General features: G+C 43.4%; 1 protein-coding gene across 1 annotated transcript in view; it reads left to right on the top strand.

The window, feature by feature from the left end:
• abca2 (ATP-binding cassette, sub-family A (ABC1), member 2) overlaps window positions 1-15067 on the top strand; it is a 107010-nt gene that overhangs the window by 18537 nt on the left and 73406 nt on the right. The window contains exon 2 of the mRNA XM_080433892.1: window positions 14292-14385. Within this exon, the coding sequence (XP_080290018.1) occupies window positions 14292-14385 (94 nt within the window). The remainder of the gene's footprint in view (window positions 1-14291; window positions 14386-15067) is intronic.

Below are 15067 nucleotides of genomic sequence, written 5' to 3' on the forward strand. Positions count from 1 at the left end.
CCTGCTTGTAGTAGCCGCCCCCATAGACCATATTCACACGGCGGCCATATTGGAATTTAACATTGAAAGTGCCGCCACCCGGGGTGGCTACTTTCATTGACTTCATAGAAACATGGCCGCCGTGTGAATATGGTCTATGGTCCATGCTAGTGATCATAAACTTTACCCCTGTGCCGTCCAGGCTGCCAGGCCGACAGGACAGGAAGCGAAAGCAATCATTAATTTATTTGACATTTATTTGTATGACAATTAATCGGCAATTAAAATTCCATGGTCGTATATCAGCCCTAAGGCGTGCAGCACACACACACACACACGCACGCATCTGCAGTTTCAGTACAATGAGCCATGCATAAGGCTACAAAGACAGGTCCAGTCCAGACCACAGGGAGACTGACTGTTACTGTAGGTCCTCCTGATATCCTTGTTCAAGCTACAGATATCCTACACCAGGAATATAGGAATAACTACACCACCATCCTCTGCTTAACAAAGTGACAAAATATCCCTTTACGTTGTACAACTGAGTACATATTTACCATGCCTCATTGGCTCACCTTCATGGCTGCTAAAATCCATGAACACATGGACAATATGAACATCCCTGTGAGTCTTTATGAGCAGTATTCCATATAAAGCTGCGTTACTGGAACTGCCAAACCTTTACAGCCCAACTACAAACAGCTGTGTCCCATTACAGTCGATCTCCATTGGAGTTTTGACGGAGCAGAGCCATCGCTGTGTTGTGATAATGAAACAATGTAGGTAGCAAGTCTTCGGTAAACATATCACGTTGTGATAGCAGCAGCATCATTAACCCTTAAAATATACTCCTAATACCTTTGTTAGTGTCGTAGTTATCAATCATGGTTATTAATATTTGATGATATTTGGGAATGGAAAAAACGAATGCATCTTATACTTATTTATTGCGACTATTTTGAGAGTGGCCTAACAGCTGACGCACTACACATTGTTATTGTATATAGGCCTAATATGTCATTTTATCCGTTACTGTACATTGTGTAAGTGTATGTAAGTAGTGTTTTTTTCTTCTTTTTTTCTTTGGGACGGTGTGTCCTTTTTGTTAAGGCAGAGTGGGCCAGGCACAATTATTTCATTGTTATACTGTATATGACTACCGGTATGTGGAGGCGCGCTCCTGACTGGAACATAACCAGCTCATACCTGTAGACCATCTGGACGGGCAAAGTGAATGAGATACACTCCCACTTTTCCTCACATAATTCCATCAATGTGCCCTTGAGAAATGTTTCTAAGCCTCACAAATTGTCTCAGTGGAGCTGCTCCATGGGTGGCCAACTGGTCATTTCTTTGTGTGTACAGTATGTGTACAAAGCAGGAAGTTGCTGTAGAAGAGCATCTCTGGTCAGTGAACCCATAGACATATAAAGGTAGACGCCTCCTCTGGCTCTGAAGCGTCTGTATGGCGGGAGCGCTTCCGCTTCCGGGGGGGCAGCTGGAAATTTCCGCGTGCGTCACAGAAGGGGGTGTTCAGTAGGCCAATCATAGGCAGGTGGGGGCGGGACAACTAGATTCTGACAAGTCCTGGAAAAGACGCACTGTGATTGGTCAGTAGTCAACACGCTGTGATTGGCCAGTGCCTGTACCCCCCCCCCCCCCCCCCCGGAAATATGGCGGCCACCATACGAAACAGGTCGCTCCAACGAACTGCTGAGGCCAATGAGGTATCTAGGTTTCTATATCTATGTGAACCTACACCTGGTTAAATGAACCTTGAGTTGATTGTTTAACCACTTGAACGCTATACTTAGTTGACCGTGGTCCCCCAGGGGTCTACACTTGGCCCCCATCTTTTGCATTGTGAGCTTGTAGATTGTAGATTTTTCACCAAATGTTTACCTCCCACTAGTATAGGGACACTAGGGTTCATGTGTGGTCAAGACTCAAGACACTGGCCTCATGGATTCCATGTTTGCCTAAAATTGGATCACACTACATCTGTCTCACCAGTGGCTCACTTTAAATAACTCCCTCACTTGATAACGGAAAGATGTAAAGGGGAGTTTACTGCCCACATACTGTACACCTCTATGACTCGCCCTGCTGTTACCCCTCCATCCACATTACTACACCCGCTGTCAAGGAAGCTACTCAAAATGGGCACGGGCTGCCTCTGCAATAGCCCCATGACTAATGGGATGAAGCACTATATATGGGGATTAGGTGTGTGTGTGTGTGTGTGTGTGTGTGTGTGTGTGTGTGTGTGTGTGTAGTCTTACAAATGACTCTCCTGGCATGGCTCACACACATTAAAGCATAACTCTCATACATAGACATTGGGTTTGGGCTATTAAACACATAGATACTCTTGGAACATACGCACACTCACACAACACACATTTGTTACACACGCGCCACATACAAACGCACGAGCGAGCGAGCGCGCACAGCGCGCGCGCACACACACACACACACACACACACACACACACACACACACACACACACACACACACACACACACACACACACTCTATATGGAAGCTTTCATAGTCAAACATAGGACTTTTACTCTAACCCAAACAGTGTGCTTGAGGGCTATCCATTAATGAACAGGGTTAATTATGGCACACAGACACCAGCGGTCGCAATTCCTCCCGTCAGCAGTATCTGCATTCGACCGCTGTACATCCAGGCTCTTCCCTGAGCTTTCTCATAACCAACCCTCTTAATAATTGAACTGCAAATGAGCATTGAGCAGCTCCTCAATAATACATCAGCAGTATTGTCTGAGAGAAGCAGCGTGGAGATCCTTTGTATTACAGGACTGGGATGAAAAAAACCTCCCCATGCATTCAAAATGTGGTACAGAAAAACCACAGATAGTGTGGAAGTTTAGACCTACAGTACATCCCCCTGCTGCCTTTTCCTGTGCCTTTTCTATGCTCTTTCACTACGTTTTACTTAACTTACTTTTCCTTATTTACGGGACAGTGCACGTTAATGAACATTCAATACATGTACAAGAAATGAATCAATTGAACATGATATCATGTAAACATGCCGGATTTACCTAGAAGCTAATTTCCAACATACAATGATATTCTGTACAACTGCCTAAACAAGAATTAATTGGATAACATATCCAATGTGAGAGTGTGTGTGAAATATATCAATATATCAACCAATGACTCATACCAAATATCAACAATGTTTTAGAAACAGGGACAAACCGTAACCACCAGTCTTTACAAGCACCTTCACAGAAAAACAAGGGCAATGTCGCTTACAATAAGCAGACATGGCAACCAATCATGACGCGTTGCAGAGCCTTTTTTACCAAACACGCCCCCTTTCCACAGCCACGTCCCCCTCCATATATATATGAACAGAAGTGCACGCCCACAATTCAGTCTCTACACATCCCACAAATGGACAGGGTGTTTCTTAGAGAGTGTTACACACACTCTTAAAAATGTTAAGCTTAACTAACAACCTAAATACCTATTATAAAGTCTAATACCTAACCAATAGAATATCTAAAGCCTACAGTATTTTGACATTTAAAGAATGTATTCATGGTCACATGTTTGAGACATCTTTTACCATTTGTTATTGTCTTTCACAATACCAAATAACGGCTGCTTAAAGGCTAACTTGTAAACTGAGGTACGGAGAAGGAAGACCAAACATGGTCTTAACACTTTTGAGTTTGTAATAGAATTCATAATCTCTGCTCGGGAGGGTACCTGCCAGGCATCCTTAAAGGAGTAGTTCACTACTCCTTTCTATCAATTACCCACCCCATGAAGCCTTGAATTCATAGAGTTTTTTTTTGTTTTTGTCACATTCCTAATCCAATAATTTGATGACCGGCGGAGTCTCCACACCCTATTTTTGCTTATCTTTACATCAAAAGTCCCTAAAATACAATTACAATTCCTCAACACAGCAGCTGATTCTCATTATGGAGACACTGTTGGGCTGCTGCTGTGGTGAATCTAATTCAAGATGATGGCCGGACGGTGGATTACAAACGCTCCCATTTTAAACTTAAAGTACACTAAAATATGTATCTGAAAACATTTGAGGTGAGAAATAGGCAATGTAGTAACATAACCATGCTTCAGCACTGCCCCTCTCTCTCTCTCTCTCTCTCTCTCTCTCTCTCTCTCTCTCTCTCTGCCTCGCCCGAAGGGACAGTTGTAGACTTTGATTGGCTGAGACACAATCAGCCTCTGTTTGACTAGGACTTTCACAATAAAGGCCACAAAAAAAACATGCAACAACATAAAACAAGTGCACCCAATGAGAGTGGGAGACTGGGGGAGAGAAGTCCTTAACTTCACCTCCAATGCATTTTTTATTACGTAAAGGAGGCGTGTTCAAGCTAATTATAGCTTTATGTATTTAGTTCCTCTTCAGCAAAGTGCTGAACCACTGAGTCCTAAAGTACTCCAGAGACATTACAATGCTAGTCTCTAAATTAATGCTGCCAAGCCAATCAAACAAAGCTATGGGAAAAGAAACCCGAACAGGAAACGGCTATGCCACCTTCAGGAAACCAGGACTACAATAATGGACTACAGAGCCCATTCAGATCATAAAAAATGGTGTCATCTTCCACTGGAAGAGTAACACCAAGCAGCAGTGCTGTGCAAGACTAAGAACTTTGTTTCCTCTGGTGATCCAGAATAGGTTGGAGGGTTTCGACAACTTGGGATGCCAAAATACGAGGCAGAAAGTCTGGCAAAGTATTGTGCCGTCTCTGGTGTAATTTTACGGACGCCATATATGGCGGAGACGCCGCTACTTGTGTCCATGGAGTGCTGGGTGATGGGTGTTGTATCATGAGGACATATAATATCCATGAGTTTGTGAATGTGTAACCTTTACTGCACCTATAATATTTGTGTCCTTGTATGCTCTCCCTTGTGTGGACATAAATACATTGTTAAAGAGTGTGTGTGTGTGTGTGTGTGTGTGTGTGTGTGTGTGTGTGTGTGTGTGTGTGTGTGTGTGTGTGTGTGTGTGTGTGTGTGTGTGTGTGTGTGTGTGTGTGTGTGTGTGTGTGTGTGTGTGTGTGCATAGGCATTTATGTGAATCTGGGAGAAAGAATGGACTTTTAAAATGTAGCACTAAATTACTCAAATAAAATCAAATGACCATCACCAAGTGAAATTATTATTATTACATTTCGCCATGAGAGCTGTGGCTTAGAACAAGTGAGTAGACAAGTGAATTTCTCCCCAACCTAACACCCAGGGGTGCAATGCTCACTGGACGGCCTTGCACGCCGTGCCGGAACCTATTTGACCAGGAGCACACGCAGGCACACGCATAGATTTAAAACTACTTTAAATTCGCACCTCAACAAAGTTTTCAAAGGCTCCCGACTCACACCTAGCGAATTAACATAGGAATAAGCCTAGATGCATATCAATTGTCCATTGTGTGACTTGCAGTGTAGGTGTTAAGCGACGTGCGCGTCACGTCGTTGAAATAGAGTGCAAGAACATACCAAATGAGCATTGCATGCCTGCTAACACCACTCCAGAGTTCCTCTCCCGGCTCCGCTACTGACATGCCTTTCCATCATGAGGACGGATGGGCACAGCATCCTTTGGGAAATAATTGTATTTGTCCAAGTTTGTGGGCTAGTGTAGTTATTTATGGTGGTTTGGTATGGGAAATCAATCGAAGGAAATTGACCCGCAACTCCTTGTTCCGTACACTGTTAGTTCTGCTCCGTGGCCCGTTAGTCTCCTGTTGTTTGGTTGGTAGGGAGACCTTTGAACAAGCTGCTGATAAATATTGGTGCCATTTCTTCCTGTATGCCCTGCCCACCCACAGCTTCCGGATGCCCGAGTCTCACACACACACTGGTTACTTAATGACTCCAAATGTTGCCTGTGGTGTCACTGGAATGTAACGTGCTGTAATACTGTAGGTGTTGCAAATGATTGATAGTGATTATGTGAGATGTTACTGTGTGGGAGGGAGTTTGGAGAGCGTAGTGACTCAGAGTGGAACGTTGTGTGTGTGTGTGTGTGTGTGTGTGTGTGTGTGTGTGTGTGTGTGTGTGTGTGTGTGTGTGTGTGTGTGTGTGTGTGTGTGTGTGTGTGTGTGTGTGTGTGTGTGTGTGTGTGTGTGCGCGTGCCGGCTACACCTGTGCATTTGTGTGTGTGTGTGCGCAGGTGGTAATATAACCATCTGTATGCACATTCACATGCTGTCCTAGGTGTGCTTGTCCCCCTCTGAGTCCTGTTCTGTATGGACAGCATGAGACAGCAGCAGTAGCAGAGGAGGAGCTTTCATCTATAGACAGTGACATGCAGATGCTTATGATGGGGGGTGGGGGGGGGGGCATAATGAGGTTGATCTCACTGCTTTGGAAGAGCAGTTTAGAGAGCAGTTTTATTATTCAAATCAGAGGTTTGGAGTCCGTACTACAAGGGCATGAGAATCAATAAGCCGAGAGGAATTTTAACAAGAGATGGGAAGACTCATCTGGATGGCAGTTAAAGGCAGTTTGTGTTTTGCATGTTGTGCCCGTTTGTTTATCGTGTGTGTCTTAGGTCAGTGTAATGCTGGTGTGCCTATGTGTTGTGGCTTTTGACGGTATGCAAATTACACTACATGTGGACTGTGAGGATCATGGACAAAAAACTATAATAGAGCAGAGCAATATTTGACTGTTTATTGGTCAATACTAAAAAAAGAGAATAAATAAAAGTGGTGCCTACTCTGACACAATAATCAGTAGTAAAAGGGAGAAGAGGAAAAGAAAAGCAGGGCTTGCACCAATTAGGCTATATTCCATTGCAATTCCATCCAATCTGAATTGTCATTACAAGGCCGTCCAATCAAAATTTCCATTACAAAGCAGTTCCATTAGAATAAAATCAGTCCAATTAAAGTCTCTATTATAAAGTAATCCAATCAGAATCTATGTTATTAACCCTTAATCACTCATAAGGGCCGTTCACGCCATCCATCCAGCCCTCCATCCATCCATCCATCTTCAACCGCTTATCCGGAGTCGGGTCGCAGGGGAAATCGTTCCAGGTGAGAGTTAGCAACATTAGCCATTTCCTCCTTGGGGATACCGAGGCCTTCCAAGGCCAGTGTGGAAATGTAATCCCCCCATCTGGTCTTTGGTCTGCCAGGGGGTCTCCCCCCAGTGGGGCATGGACCAAGGACCTCCCTAGTGAGACGCTCAGGAGGCATCCATACTAGATGCCCGAACCACTGGCTCCTTTCCAAGTGAAGGAGCAGCGGCTCTACTCCGAGTCTCTCGTGGATGACTGAATTTCTCACCCTATCTCTAAAGGAGAGGCCAGCCACCCGTCTGAGAGAACTCATTTCGGCCGCTTGTATCCGCAATCTTATTCTTTCGGTCATGACCCACACTTCAATCATGACCATAGGTGAGAGTAGGAATGAAGATTGCGGTACGGCGACTACAATACCTCTCCAGCTGCTCTGATTCTCCGGTTTATCTCACGCTCGGTCCTCCCCTCACTCTTGAACAATACCCCGAGATACTTAAACTCCTTCACCTCGGGCAAAGTCTCGTTCCCTACAATCCATCAGTTTCCTGCTGAGTACCATGGCCTCAGATTCGGAGATGATGATCCTCATCCCAGCCACATTGTCTTTGTTATACTTGTGTGAACTCTGCCATAATAGTTATTGTTATAGTGCTTGGTGTGAACGGCCCTTTACATTTGTGTATTTGGAATTAATTCCTTTAAAATTCCCATTCCCTATACCTTTTTATTTTATATTTTCTATAAGTGCTTGCATCTAAACCTAGGTAGATAACACATTATTTTATATTCAGAATTTCTGACTGAAAATGCTCTGTCATTGTAAGAGACAAAATCGTGTCATTTGTTAAACTGATGAAAATCAACTATTAGTCTGTCAGTCTCTCTGTGTCAGTTTCTGGTATTCTCTCTGTGTTAACATCCCTGTGTCAGTCTCTGTGTGTTAGTCTTTCTGTGTCAGTCTCTGTGTTAGTCTTTCTGTGTCAGTCTCTGTGTTAGTCTTTCTGTGTCAGTCTCTGTGTTAGTCTTTCTGTGTCAGTCTCTGTGTTAGTCTTTCTGTGTCAGTCTTTGTGTTAGTCTTTCTGTGTCAGTATCTGTGTTAGTTTTTCTGTGTCAGTCTCTGTGCTAGTCTTTCTGTGTCAGTCTCTGTGTTAGTCTCATGGTGGTGGAAGGCAGTTTTGGTTACATTGCGTCATGTTGTCTCTTTGTGCTTTGTGGGAGCACAGGGTTGTAAAAGAGCTGCTTGTGTTTGGTGACCTTCACTGAGGGACTCTCAGTCAGCGTGTTTGTGACCCCTGATCTATGCTTTCATGACCAGATGAAAGTCTGTCTCTAACACCCCACCCCACCCCACCCCCCCCTCTCTCTCTCTCTCTCTCTCTCTCTCTCTCTCTCTCTCTCTCTCTCTCTCTCCCTCCATCTGTCATGACCAGATGAAAGTCTGTCTCTAAGCCCCCCCCCCACCTCTTTCTCTCTCCCTCCATCCTTTTTTGTATTACGTATATCCAATAATTAGATGTTGTCACGCAGAGTCCTTTACAAGCAGAACTATGCCAGATGCAAATGTACAGTAATGGCCTTTGCAGACAGGGTACGATTTAACCAGCAGTTTTAACCGCATGCGAAAAGACGCACAAATCGAACTGGGTTCGATTGAAAAAAAGACGCACCACCACAGCCACTTGCCGCACGGCAAATTCAGAGCTGGTGTGCATGAGGTCATTAACCATGTGTTCTTTAGAAAAATTGTATTGTCAGTTTTTTCCGTGCGAAAAATCGCACCCTGTCTGCAAAGGCCTTAAGGATATAATATTAAGAAAAAGAGTTCACTTCACAACATGAAGACAGTGGTGGATAGTACCACAGAGAAGACATGCAGATAAGCAGGTGATTTTCAACAGCTTGAACGATCAATAGAGCATAGCAGTGGCGGCCATTTTGAGGTTCCACAGATAGAAAGCCCATTCAGTTTTTCCCATAGAGATTAAAAAAATATTTGAATATTTAATTATTTTATACTATATTTAATAAACACCCTTTTTTGCCACTTCTGGAACAAATGTTCCAGCTCTGTGGTTTCTCAGAGTTCCGCATAGGCGCTAACACAATTATAATATATGACAGTACATAAACTGGCAAACAAATATCACTGTACTGGTCGCCCTGCTTCCCCTTTACCTGGAGAAGCACATACTGTACTGTAGACTGGATAGGGTGCACAGACACAAATAAATAAAATAACAATATGAAATGCAATAAAAAGCCTGTGTTCTTGTGGTGGGTTGTCGCTTTTCATTAGGCTGTCGGTGTCGGCTGTACCGAATTCGGAATTCCCTGCTGTGTGTCAACCTTCTGAACCCATCAATTCTTCTGCTGATACGAATTAATGTTACTTAGAGACATGTCTTGTTTTCTTTCTCTAAGTCTGTCTGCTTCAATCTCCTCTTGACCCACCCACACACACACACAGCCTGCTCTCGTTCTCTCACTCACATGGACACGCACGCTCGCCCGCACCAATGCCCGCTCTCTCACCTGCAACATCTCTCAGTCACTTATCCATCTGTCCTCTCCCTCTGATGACTCAGCATCCTGTACAGATGGCCTCACCCACCTTTTTGCACACATTCCCAAATTTCCCATGCTTTAGCATTTAAGAGAGAGAGAGAGAGAGAGAGAGAGAGAGAGAGAGAGAGAGAGAGAGAGAGAGAGAGAGAGAGAGAGAGAGAGAGAGAGAGAGAGAGAGAGAGAGAGAGAGAGAGAGAGAGAGAGAGAGAGAGAGAGAGAGAGAGAGAGAGAGAGAGAGAGAGAGAGAGACTGCTTAAAAATAGACTACCTGGACAAAAAGAAGAGAGCAGAAACAAACAGAGACAGAGTGGGTAGGGGGGGATGGACAAACCCTGTGATAGAAACACAAAGACAGGGAAAGAGACAGACAATACAGACAGACAGACAGACTGACTGACAGTGCGTGGGAGACAAACAGAGCAAGACAGAAAGGCCATGGTACTCCAGCTGACACCACAGACCTACACACAACTCACTGTCTGTGAGGAAACAGTAGAGCTCTGAGACAGGCCTTGTTTACTGGCTAACTATCTGAAACGCGCGCGCAGCGCGCACACACACACACACACACACACACACACACACACACACACACACACACACACACACACACACACACACACACACACACACACACACACACACACACACACACACACACACACTACTTATGTTTTTGGGTCTATGTTTTTGAGATACTATGGGTCTACCATAGTATCTCAGTCAGCAATCTGGGAACCCATTCGGTTGTTTTACCTCTGGGGGCACAACCTCCTTTTTGTGTTTAAACAGGAACACAGGTTTGGCTCCTCCTTTTATCAGTCCACTTCCATCCGAGTGCTTCTGTGTTTATTCCTACTAACAACAACATTAGATGATTAAGGCAGTAGTGCTGACAGAGAGTCTTGAGAAATTACTCAGTCATTATAACATTTACTGATTATAGTGTACTGTATGTGCAAAGTGTCATGCCAATCGGACAATGCGTTCATGATTTGGGGCATTTTGTACAAAACTGGCGATTCCCGCAAACTTAGGAAGCCAACTGTAGCCAATGGAAAATGAGAAACCGACAGATATACAGTATCTTGATCATATGACTACAGAGATAATGCCAATTTGCCTGAGGTATGGACAAAATCGCGGAGTAGGAGTCCGATGGATGGATGGACGGACAGACTTGCAGGACGGACAGACTTGCAGGAGCGAAAATATAATCCCTCGTCTTCGGCCGCTCTGGCCTGGCGGGATAAGGAGCAGAATAGCAGAAAAGACCAGAGCGGTAGAAGACGAGTGGTGGCTTTAAAACACATTTAAATGGCTGAATTAACTTGGTGCTTTCCACTATCGATCCATGGCATCATAATACATTAGCTTGTGGTTAGAGGCTGTAGGGACTAGGGAGTTTATAGAGTGCCTGGATGTGGGAAGAGTACTATTCTAAAATAAGCTATTTTTTTTACTTGAAGTATGCCTCTGTATAATTTTCAAATGTAAAGGATGCCGTCTGAGAGGGTTAGAATCTTTGCAATCAAGGAAAAGTGGACTTTGTGCTAATTATTATTTTGTAATAGTTACAGTAGGGCAGCTCTTTTTAATGGTTTACCTGTCAGTTTGGTGCAAATGTTTCCATGTTTTTTATTGTGGTTATCGTGGAAATGTGTGCTGTGCATGCGTGTGCACTCGAAACAAGATTCTCCAGTGTGCATTGTGTGTATGCACTTAGGCATATTTGCAAGTGTGCACAAAATACACTCATCCCTTTAAAAAAATATATAAAATAGATAGCTGTGCACTTTTATTGCCAACACCCCATCACCACCACTTTCATCAAATCTGTAGCAGGCAGCTTTGCAGAGCTGTGGTGGTGAGGCTTTTGGCAAGCATGTCTTAGCACTAGCAGATGGGACAGCCTTCACACCCCAGTCCCAGATCTGAAGGATCGATACCTGACACTAAGCAAACTCAACTCAATCCGTTCACCACCTGATACATGGGCAAGGCAATGGGAATCGACAAGGAGACTTTTCGCAACAGAGGTCTGTGGCTTGAGTTTAGCAAAAAATGTACAGGGCAGACAAGAAAAGTGCTGGACTGCCATTCTGGGAGTGTTTTGCTTTTGAGATGTCGTTTGTGAGATGAAATACAAATAAAGCCGTCAACATTCTTCTCTCTCACGTCTTCCCTGGAGTTCATAATTTCTGGTCCTTTCTATGGATTACCTGACACGAGGGAATACGAGGGAATAGGCAATCCACTCCCCTTTATAAATTTGTTCTTAATTGAGAATTTGCGACTGACAGCAGCTGGGAGGGAGACAACATTTGAGAGACCTTTTCAAATTTTGCGGGAGGGCTGGTTTGCACAAAATGCCACAAATCATAAATGCAGAGTCCGATTGCCGTGACACTTTGCATGCATACTCAACTAAATGTTTCAAATCGGCCTCATGGTGGCGCTTTAACAGGTCGCAACACAGCCCTGGGTAGGCAACCCGGACTGGTGAGGATCTGCACTCAGAGGAGAGCACTTTTCTAGTTAATGTATGTTATTTAGTTGTCTGTCTATCTATCTATCTACAACTGCTAGTTTAAAACGTTAATATTCACTACGTGCATACAGCTGTTTGTTACTGTCCATGACATCATGTGGTGTTGTGTGTGACTAGTTCACACGCCCAGCAAGACCTGCTCTACCTGGCAGAACAGCTGGGTCTGTCCCACTCAGCTGCAAAATGACACTAGCGATCTTTATAACCTTAATAAAAAAGCATAAACAAACTCCTAATGGGTAATGCTGTCGGTCAGTCAGTCGGTCGGTCAGTCGGTAGGTCAGTCGGTGGACCAGCGACAACAGCATGACATCATCAGACCCAAACAAACCGTGTCATCATGACATCATATCTTATATACACAGATTAACAACTATAGTACAAAGATAAAACCATGGTAGAATAATTCCTGCTTTCAGTGCGGTGCGGGGGGAGAATGTTGGTGGGTGGGGGAGACTGGAGAAACAAGGAAGAAGGGGGATTATTCCACCCAGATTTATATAAATGGGGACGGGACATAACAATTCTATACAGATTAAATAAAGATTGCATCGGACCACAAATTGAAATACCATGACGGTTATGTAAAACACAACTTTTTTGGGGGCTTTTGGAGAAGATACTGCATATCTCTCAAGTGAAGCACAGGCAATAAGTGATGTCACAGACAAAACAAACTTTTTTGCTGGTTAGCTAAAACATAATATTTCAGATTAGCTAACTTTAGCTCTATTCAACGGGGAAGCTTTTCTGTGACAATGGTCGATTGACTACTGCCGATGTCTGCTGAAACGGAACGGCTGCAACGTGGACAAGTCAAATCTGTTGCATTCTCCCTTGTGAAAGCCATGTTGAAGAGTCTAGAGAAGAATGCAACGTGTCTGTCCCATTCAACCAGCCTGAGTTGGCACTGCCACAAAGGGCAGAGGCTGTGGAATATGATAGGAAGTGTTCCAGCTTTCTCACTTAGAAACAGAGCTGTTCCACATGGGTTGAAGAAGGCTTAGGACAGGCTTAAATTAACTTGTATACAGTACATTGTCATCAACCCAAATCTACTGTTGCCCCTACTGCTGATTTTCATGATTGATTGATTGATTGATTTAATACTTGCAAAGACAAGCACAGGGATGTACAGTTCAATAGACCATATTCACACGGCGGCCATATTGGAATTTAACATTGAAAGTGCCGCCACCCGGGGTGGCTACTTTCATTGACTTCATAGAAACATGGCCGCCGTGTGAATATGGTCTATACAAGGTCTGCTAAGAAGATTTTAAACCCAAGAAAGCACTATGGTTTGTTTCCATTGGGATCCTTTGTACTCAATTCATCTGTCTCATTATAAGCATGCCATGTAAATACAATTACAGTTTCACAATTAGTCTACTTAACCCCATGACCAGAGTCGAAAACGACTGTGCAATAATTCAGGAGTAAAGTTTTGAGTAAAACATTTTCTTTATTTTTTCTTTTATCTTGCAGCATATCTTAAGGTTTTTTAATATTAATATATATTTGTAAGCATTGTAAAGGATAGGCAAAGAATAAGCATTGTGCTTCTGCCTACTCCTTTTTTCGGTCATTGAATTTGAATTTGTGTGTGAGTTGGTTGGATATGTACATTTGTGATGATGATTTTCTTGTTTAAGCCCACACAAGTGTGTTTTGATTTGTTGTAAACAAAGACCCAAAATAAACCATTCATTTATTCTGAACGTGTTTCAGCATTAGCTTAGGGTAGAACATGTGCAGCATTATCATATTTCGGAATATTTTATGGCTGCCGGGTGGAACACTCTATGAACCATGAGCAAAATGGGATGTACTGTACGCATTCAAATGTCAGCTCTTCTCGTGTGGCTTGCTGACAGTGACACTGTATAATTCTGATAAATTAAGTGTGTGTGTGTGTGTGTGTGTGTGTGTGTGTGTGTGTGTGTGTGTGTGTGTGTGTGTGTGTGTGTGTGTTATTCTTTACCACAAACTGTTTAATTGACAGAGATGAGAACTCATATTCCCTCCACTTCTATCTCTCTCTCTCTCTCTCTCTCTCTCTCTCTCTCTCTCTCTCTCTCTCTCTCTCTCTCTCTCTCTCTCTCTCTCTCTCTCTCTCTCTCTCTCTCTCTCCAGTGGGTGCTGGCCTTTGAGATCTTCATCCCTCTGGTCCTCTTCTTCATCTTGTTGGGTCTCAGAGAGAAGAAACCAGCCATCTCTGTGAAGGAAGGTAGGGAGAAACTGTAGATAGATAGATGCCTGCCATTATAAATATATAAGTTCTAGTTCTATATTTACTTCAGACAAGCAAACACACAGCTTTGCCAAGAGCATGCAAGGATGTGATTTGCCTACTGGCTTGGGCTGTGGCATTTGTCCTTGTTTCTAATGTGTACAGCTGCCTGTGGTTCATGTTTTTGTTGTTGTTGTGTTGTCATGTGTCATACAGTATATGTGTCCTTATTTTATTTCTTATGTGCTGTTTACTACTGTGCATAATTAAAGACTTATTGATGTGTGATACACATTAATTTCTAGAGACATTAGTAATGTGTATCCCATCCTTTTGGATGTTTTGGGTTTCGTTGCACTGTCATCGTCTGTTGCACCCAATTTATTTGTCCATTGTTTTGTATTTTTCTTTTATTGATCTGCCTTCTTCTTGTCTTTTCCCATTTGTATTTCTGTCTTTGTTTCAACTGTTCTTTCTCTCCATCTGTCTCTCTTCTCGGTTTCTCTGTTATTTTTCCATTGTTTTTTTGTGACGGTGCATGCTGTATGTTGACTGCATGCTGGATGGAGCAGTGTGTAAGTGTCAAAGTCACTCTTTTTTATCTCCCATCTTGATCCTGACTGACTCACTCATTCATGACAAATGTAATCCTTTCATTTCCTCAACAAGGATTAATCCT

This window comes from Gymnoscopelus braueri, assembly GCF_963280865.1.
Source record: "Gymnoscopelus braueri genome assembly, chromosome: 7".
In the NCBI taxonomy this organism is placed as follows: domain Eukaryota; kingdom Metazoa; phylum Chordata; class Actinopteri; order Myctophiformes; family Myctophidae; genus Gymnoscopelus; species Gymnoscopelus braueri.